We start from the raw sequence: 9,156 nt of genomic DNA on the forward strand, positions 1-9,156 counted from the left end.
TGTCAGGATTGGCAATAGGACTTCAGCCAGCATTGTTACAAACACTGGTATGTGTCGTCAGTCCCATCCTGTACACCCTGTTCACCCACGACACCGCAGTGATAGGTCACATTACTCGCGGGGACAAAGCAGCCTACAGGAGGGAGGTGGCCGGTCTGGTGTCTTGGTGCAAGGACAATAATCTCAGCCTCAACACGGACAAGACGAAAGAGATGATAGTGGACATGAGGAAGGAGAGGAGAAGTCATCGGCCACTGTTCATCCGGGGGCTCGAAGTGGAGAGGGTGAGCAGCTTCAAATACCCGGGTGTCCACATCAGTGAGGACCTCACCTGGACACATAACACCACAGAGCTCATCGGCCGCTGTTCATCCGGGGGCTCAAAGTAGAAAGGGTGAGTAGCTTCAAATAATTGGGTGTCCACATCAGTGAGGACCTCACTTGGACGCCTAACACCACACAGCTAATCAAGAAGGTCCAACAGCATCTGTACTTCCTGAGGAGGCTGAGGAGGTTTGGCATGTTGCCTAGGATCCTTTGCAACTTCTAGAGTTGCATTGTCGAGAGCATCTTGACCAGCTGCATCACTGTCTGGTATGGCAGCACTACTGTTATGGAGCGCAAGCGCCTGCAGAAAGTGGTAAAGACTGCGGAGAAGTTCACCAGGACTCCCACTGCCCTCTCTGCAGAGCATTTACCACCGCAGGGTGCATAGGAAAGCTGCCTCCATCCTCAAAGATGCAACACAGCCCCCGCATGGACTGTTCACTTCTCTGCCCCTCTGGCCGGAGGTTCAGAAGTGTGAAATGTAGGACCACTAGACTGAAAAACACTTTCTTTCCCTCTGCCATCAGACTCCTAAACAGCTGAGGAGTTTATTACCAGGAAATACATGATGTACTGTTTACACTCTGTTTGCACATGCATAATTGCACAATGACTTGGATGCTGCTCATGCTGCTCCAATGCAGCATACATTCTCTGTTATATTCTTTTATTATACTGCTGCATTTGTTGCTGCTTAAAGTGTCTTAGATTTTGTTATTTGTGTTACATGCATAATTGCACGACGACTCTGCTGCACATGCTGCTCCCATGCAGCATACATTATTTTCTTATATATTTTTTATTATATTGCTGCATCTGTTGCTACTTAAAGTGCCTTAGATTGTGTTACTTATTTATCTACTTTTTATTTCATTTGTATTTTGTGGCATTCATGTGGACGGCAAAATAAGAATTTCATTGTACAGGGAAACACGTTTCCTAACTGTGCACATGACAAATAAACACTTTGAACCTTGAACCTTTGATATGAAAGATCTTCTAAAATCTGGTGATATAACTTACATTATTTTGGTGCTTTGTGACAGAAGGTCCAGTTCACCAAATCTACCTAGCAACAGGCTCTGGTCCTCACAAGTGTAGAAGAACAAGAATTTTTTTATTTCCAGTTTTCTGAATTCTGAAGTGACTCTGATTCTCTACTGCCACCTCATGATAGATTTGCGTTTTGCACCATTGTAGCTATGGTAGAAGTGGTGGCCCTCACAAAGACGTCACAGAACCTGGTCCACACAAAGGCATAAAGACGTACGTGTGTGTGTGTGTGTGTGTGTGTGTGTGTGTGTGTGTGTGTGTGTGTGTGTGTGTTGGCCAGATCCTTGGCTGCATGCCTCCTGTGAGTCACTGCTTGACAAAAAGGCAGAGATAAAGACAGACTAGAGGGAGGAGAGAGACAGGATACATGACAGAGATGCAATGAGAGAAAGAGAGAGAGAGGGGCCAGAGGGTTTAAAGGTTTAAAAAAAAAAAAAAAAGATAACACGGTGAAAGAGAGGGAGGACCGAAAAAATGGGTAAGAGAAGGAGACACCAGATAAAAATAAGTAAACGGCAGGGCAGGTGAAGAGAGAGAGCATGACAAGGAGTAAAGAGAGATGAGGGTAGCTTAGAGAGGCTGTGGAGGAGGGAGGCAAAGGAGGACAAATGGAAACCAAAACAATGAATTAGAGAAAGACTTAAGGAAAACGGCTTGACAGCTCTCAAGTGCATCCTTTTGCAAGGCATTAAATCCCCAAACAGCTGCTCAGAGGGCAATTTCACAAGAGTGTAGTTGCAAGACACTCTCAATGCAATGATGATTGAGTTTTAATGTATAAAACTTTAGAAAATGGTGAAGGCGGCCTGTTTCATTTTCCTAGAGCCCAAAGTGACAGCTTCAGATGCTGGTTTATCACACACTGTAAAACACTAAAATATTTAATTTAGCAAGAAGTGTTTAATAAATGGGTTAAAAGATGAAAAGACTTTTTTTAGCTCTAGTAAGTACAATGTGTTAGTAATACTCATTGGATTAAGGATGCTGCAGAGGTCTTGGCAGCAGTAATAATGAATCACTGCACGTTCACTTGCAAATTAGTGTCAATACATGCATTAACCAACCACCTATAGGTGTTTAATCTATGATAAATTAACAAAATAAAATCAGTTTTACATATTTCATTCCATCTGTGCCTCAACACTGTGTAATATCCTTATTAGATGATGACTAAAAGCTTGAAGTACTCACTCCAAACATATAAACACACCTTTAAACAGTATCAATGAGTGAGCTGTATACTGAGAAAAAAATGTGCCTACGTGCACATGGCTCGAAACATCGTGCTTACAAGTATTTGTGTATTTCCACAATTTTCTCAGCCAGTGTGTACGTGTCCATTTGTGTGTATGCATTCGTCTTTCTGTGCACCTAATTATTTGTGCTTATGAGCATTGTCTCTGCCTGTGTGTTACACATGCATAATTTAATAGCATAACCCACATGTTGTTTGCAAAGAGAACAGTCTCTCACTATCACACAAGTATTCGTAAACACTACCTCTGCCTGAAATAAAGAAACATTTAACAGCTAGTGACTCACTTGCCCGCACACATGCACAAACACTCCGAGCTCGTCTGAAGGAAGTGAAGGCAAACAGAAAGAAACAGGCAATATGGTGAACTTCCTCTGAGCACCACAATATGCTCCTTTGTGCACATGTTCTATTTATTTATAAATGTATGAAAACAAATGACAAATATTGTATTTGTTTCTTTCACTGCTAAATTATGTTTTACTTAAGAGAAACTGCTTCACAGAAAGATAGCACAATAAATAAATACTATCAAGTCAAAAAATACATTTCTCTTTGCCCTGTAACATTATCTAAATTTACTGCATCTCATTTGTTATTCTGGGTCCGTAAATTCACAGGATTAAAAAGCCAATGTTATTATATATAATTATCATTACTGTCATCTCGCCCCTGCTGTCACTGTATTTAGCTAAACGAGGTATACATTTTCTACAATTACTTCACTCCTCTCTTCCCTCCACTTGCAGATGATCTCTTTCTGCTGCCTGTCAGCCTCTCCATCTCCTCTTCGCCCTCCTTCCCTCAAAATACTCATATCCCCGGTGAGGAGCTTATTAGATCAGACCTCTCTCTTTCCTGATCTCCTTTCCGTCTCTGGTTTATCAACTTGTTAATTTAATAACAAGTTTCCTTCTCCCTGTCAACTCATCCTTCATGATATTATCTCACTAGTATCTGACCTCTTCCTGACCTCTCCATGTCTGTTGTCCTCTTCCCATCTTTGCCAGCTCTCTGTCTCTCTTTTTTAAGTCATTATTGTCTAGTGAGTCTCTAGAGTACCTGTTACTCTATTACTGTGCCTGTGCGACAAGGTTCCTGGCTGCCAATTGGTGCCTCAAACACAATCACACTCTTTTCTTACATAATCTCTCTTGGCTCATCCACAAAGACAGGAATGTGAATGTACACACTTATAATAAAAAAATGTTAGTTCATTTCTGCCTTCTTTGCTCCCTGATAATTTAACTTAAAACCGGGACTGTGTCACAGCAACGCCAAAATCCAGGTTTGTTTTGTCAACACCAGAGGATAAATGCCAAGGTGCAGCCTCCAGGTTTGTGTATATGAAAGGGAAGGAGCAGCCACCTACAGTGGTGGAGGCTGGAGCTAGAGTCAGAGGAGCTGAAACCAGCAAACAACCTCCTCATTTACAATCTGAAACTCTGACACAGTACACAGCCAATCAACTGACAACAAAATAAAAGCCTAGCTGCATATAACAGCCTGACATTTCATGCTTAATACAAACTGAATGCTAGGTAGTATTCTATAAGTAGATTTGGTTTATTCTCCCATTTGTTCATTAGGGACTTCACCTTTAGGTCTGCATCTATAAATGTTTACACCACCCCCCAAAAACAATCACAAAATCTAAATGTCTATCCTTCACAAATGCTGCACTAAACACATTTACATTAAAATAAAGTTGCTATCTTTATTATAGAATTAATAGGTATTTAAATTAAATGTTTTATACAAGAATTCAAAGAACAGAAAGATGTTTTTTTCAAATAGTAAAGCTCACGTCTCTCATGTTAGGTGGAACTGATTAAGACAAATGTTTTGTTACTTTGACTTCTTCTAGAATACATTTCCAAATTCATCCAAAAAATTAATATTCCTTTTCCATTTTTCCTCGTAACAAGCTACCTGTTAGCTACTTGACATGTAAGACATTGTTGTAAATGTTCTCACGCAGCTATGAGAGTGTGCACATGAGCACAGATAACATTAAAAAGCAGCAGTCCATTCCATTATCCTTCTGATGTTGTAACTATAACACCCAGTGACTGAACAGGAAAGACCAAATTACCTCACTGTTCAAGCACATCATGTAGTGACTGCTGAAAATGGAGTACTGTAATCTTCAATAATCCTTACCAGCACTGAAAATGCCCTTAGTCGGGTGCTGAATACAAAATACTGACACATAGCCGGAACAGCAGCAAAAGCAACTTTGACACCTTGATCATCACAAGCTGTCACACATGCTGCTCACTAACAATTGCAATTTTTAAGTTGCACAAAGAGAAATGTGTAGGTGGTTGTGTCTCATACTCCAGGAGGCCACACGTGAAATTTTACATCAACATAACAAAAACAATGTTGCAAGCAGCAGCAGCTAATTTCTTTCCCCCTTTTCCTCTCCTTGCTGCACGCATGCAACAAAAAGCAGCTGTCCAGTCATTTGTGACTGGAGAGCAAATAACAGAATAGAAACATAAGTAGAGGGATAAAAGGTAGAGTAAGTGGGCTAACACAGAGGGAGGTAAACAAAAAAGAGATGGAGAGCTAAATAGGAAGAAAGAGAAAAATGTGCACAATAAACCATTCATTTGTGTGTGTAGACTTGCGCATGCTCACATCTGTGTGTGTGTGTGTGTGTATAGAGTGTATGTCTACTTCCCAAGGTCACTGCTGAGAGCAAGGAGGGAGGGGGGAAAAATTAACAAGATCGGTGGACAATGACGTTAGCCCTGAAAGGAAGATTACTCTTAAAGGGACAGCTCAAGACACAGGTTTGCAAGGACACCCCGATATAGACGATGGGCAGTTTAGATGTGGGAGTCATTCATTATGTGGATTGAGTTGATTCAGAATCATGCTGAGATCAAGGATTCGTTTGTGGAGGCAAAACTGGCCCAAAAAGAAAAACACATAAAACAACATTTTAATTATTTCATAAGGAACAAAATCTAGTCAGAAGGAGAGCAATACAGAGCATGTACTGCACTACCCCCTGGAGTACCACACTCACAGACTGAAAAGGAGCAGGCGGTACCTTAATGCAAAGCCACATGGGAGAATTGAGGGAACAAAAGGACTTTCATTAGTTAACTATAGACATGGGACAACTCTAAATGAAAAGGTCTAGCTGTGTCGCTGTGTTCAGGAGACACACCAGACAGACACAAGCACCAAAAGATGCACACGTTTCTTGTTTTTCCAGTTGTCTTCAAAATGTCATACTGAGGAGTAGGTGACAGGCATCCCAAGTAATTCTGCTTTTAAAAAGGAAATATGAAAAACACCTTTTTGTGTCGGTTTTGACTCTAACCTGACTTGCTGAGTGTACCACCTTTCTGATAGCAGTCGTCTCAGCCTAGAACTTCACTTCTTTTCTCATCTTTTCTGCCACTTTCTTTTCTTTATATTCTGCATTTTTGTCTTATTAATCCTAATGCTTCCTCACAAATTTTCAGATCCTTACATATATGTGCTATCTTCCCCTCACTAAAATTGCCTCTTGTTTCTATTTTCTTTAATGCTTTCACCTCAGGTTTGCTTTCATAAGACAAAGCAGCACACAAGTGAGAGCAGTGAGAGACAGTATTACTACTTCATATGCATATAGCAGTCATTCACTCTTCCTTCAGTCAGTCTCCTTTCCCGTCCAGCATGTTGTGTAAATACCAGAGGTCACAAGCAAAATATCTTCCACAAAAATCTTTGTTAAAACACTATTTACAAAAAACTGTACAATTACTAAGCAGAATTTGTAACAACGAGAATCAACCACATCCACCAAAAATGATGTTTTTTCCTGGCACTACACCAGATCCGGCGACATAACACATTATAAATAGAAACTAAGGTGTGCATTTGCATATGTGTGCATCTTCTTCTTCCTGTGTGTGCCTGCCATGTGCGTGAATGTGTGAGAAAATAAACAAAATGCTGAGTAGACTATTGTAACGATATCATGCCACCATTTCCTCTTGCACTTTACCTACAGTCATATATAGCCTTAAATTATACATCATGTGACTTCATCACATGTTGTCATAGCATCTCAACAGGTTTTCATGGACAGTTACGATACCCAACCAAATAGATATACAAAATGACAGAGGCTTGGAAACACTTGGTTCTGCCTTTTTTTTTTTTTATAAACCCCACACATATATTGTCCATCTAATCAATGTTCCCCTTTGTGAGTGATTACGTCTGACTAACCTGAGAGTAGAAATTAGCCATAGTGGTAGTTTCTATGTCCTTCTTTCCGAGTATTTCCATTTTGACTGGGGCTGATGGGAACCTGGTTGAGAAGTAGTCCAAGAAATCAGGCAGGTAGCTGGCTTCTCCGTGGACAATTCCAATGACATAATGAGCTGCCTGGAAACAGTCAATAATGCTATATAGTTAACACTAATGGTTCAAATATTAGAAACATAAAAGCTGCATTTTGCTGTATGTATACTGCAGCTGCATCATGTTGTACTAAACTCAGCACCTGTTGATAAATATAGTATCTCTGCCATGCTTTACCTGTGAGGAGTCCTCGCTGAAAGCCAAGCTGACAAACTCCTGGGCAAATCTCTGCCTCTGGCACATGGAAAGAGAGGAGAGCTGTGAAGTGTAGGCATGGGCCACCAGTGCCCCTCCATTGGGCTGGTTCTCTATGTGGATATATGGAGCAAACTCCAGACCTGCCATGCCAGGATAGGTGCATTGCAGCTGGTGCTTAGTTGGGGAAGGTTGGGGGGTCCTGACAGAGGATGACGGAGATCTGAGGAGAGAGGAGTTAAAAGGGGATTTGGAGCAGAGAGCAGGAGAGGAGGGCAGGACCTCTGAGCTTTTGCTGAAAACAGGCAGTGGGGATTTAAACTGAGACAAGGAGTCATCCTGTGTGAGACTGGAGGATGGAGAGGAAGGAGGGAGGAGAAGCAGTCCAGCACAAATAGTTTGACAGGAGCGGTGGCACATCTTCACTCGTTTGTGCTTCTCCCCCTCTTTGTGTTTCTTTTTCTTTTTCTTCTTTACTTTTTTGATTTGTAGCTCCTCTGAGTTGATCTTGGCTTTCTCTTTATCATCTGGATAGAGTGACAGAGAAAAAGAGCTTATTACTGGGCAAGAAGAGACATTACAAGATAGGGCATTCGTACATGATCGATATAAAATATGAACAGGGTCACTGACATGGGAGGAACACCAGGTTAGCTGCCCTGAGCTCTGGGTCAAGGGGGCTCCAAAATGGCCCTCTAATGGAAGTATGTGTAGGGAGGGGGACCTTTGGTGTTCATCTTGTCCCAGGCTTGAACAAGACAGCCAGTGGGCCTGAACATGAAAACAAATGTAATTTTGAGAAGGCTTGAAGGGACACTACAAAAATCTATTCCCGTCTGCTTTCTTGTGTGTGATGCAACAGCAAACCAATAATCAGCTCCTTTGTGTCACCTTACTGTGAAAACACACTTTCACTGCACTTCAAAGTGAACCAGGTCCTGAAAAAACCAAGCACTAACTATTTTAAGCATGAGTAGACCACAACTCTTAGCTTTTCCCCAAATGATGTGCATCTCATGGGGTGAATACATAAAATAAACTGAAGAGGCCTGAAATGGAGTCCCTGGAGAAAAGCAGATATGACTAAGCCAGGAAACCAGCTTTAGGCTTATCTGAACAGAGATAATACTGTACACGGTAGTCCATCTCTTAAACGCCGAAGGCAGGACTGGATGGACTGTGCAAATTTATGCACAATGCTACTATATGCATTTGTCTGTTACTGTATGTGTGCCAGAGCTGCTATGTCTACAAAAGTGTTGCTGGCTGATTCATTCTTTTCCAGTGTAAACAAATGGACAAGCAAGAATTTACTGTATATGTGCATGAACATGTGAGTCACTTTGACAGAGGTGCAGCCACCTCAGCATTATCCAAACATCAGCTACTAGATTGATTGCTTACACACACACACACGTCTTTATGCCTTTGTGTGGCCCACGTTCTGTGACTTCTTTGTGAGGGCCACCACTTCTATAGCTACAATGGTGCAGAGATAATAAGAGCCTGGCCGATGTGTGGTTCTCCATTGGGTGAAGCAGAGTGCAGCATGGCCTGTTTGGGACTTAGAAAAATTAATGACCTGTGGTCCTGGTACTCAATATTGGGACTTAGAAAAATTTCTGTTCCCACACAGTGTAATACCAGAGGCATGATACTCCATTTGGAGTACCAGGGGCATGAAGTTGTGGCCGGAGAGTTTTAAATTGTTTAGCCCAGGGAGGGGGCTTAAGCGTGGGTACACAGGTTCAACCGGTGCGCCGGGTGCGGGGTGCCTGGAGCTCTGGTTCACCAGGGGAGCTAGCTGGTTCCTTTCCCCCCTATTATGGAGCTCCATTCTTGCGGTACTCCCTGGTGACAATGAAGCATAGAGTCCCTGGGGCTTTGGTTCAGACTATTTATATGTAAATATAATGTATAGTCCACGTAGGTTCAGGTCAACAGCTTTTTTT

General features: G+C 41.8%; 1 protein-coding gene across 2 annotated transcripts in view; it reads right to left on the minus strand.

Moving 5' to 3' along the window:
* LOC109959821 (round spermatid basic protein 1-like) overlaps nucleotides 1–9,156 on the minus strand; it is a 50,602-nt gene that overhangs the window by 23,386 nt on the left and 18,060 nt on the right. For both annotated transcript variants that reach the window (XM_020599501.1, XM_020599500.1), the window contains 2 exons: nucleotides 7,187–7,731; nucleotides 6,875–7,033 (listed from right to left, as the gene is read on the minus strand). In XM_020599501.1, coding sequence (XP_020455157.1) covers nucleotides 6,875–7,033; nucleotides 7,187–7,731 — 704 coding nt within the window. The remainder of the gene's footprint in view (nucleotides 1–6,874; nucleotides 7,034–7,186; nucleotides 7,732–9,156) is intronic.

The sequence above is a fragment of the Monopterus albus genome, unplaced genomic scaffold, assembly GCF_001952655.1.
Source record: "Monopterus albus unplaced genomic scaffold, M_albus_1.0 scaffold41.1, whole genome shotgun sequence".
Lineage (NCBI taxonomy): Eukaryota > Metazoa > Chordata > Actinopteri > Synbranchiformes > Synbranchidae > Monopterus > Monopterus albus.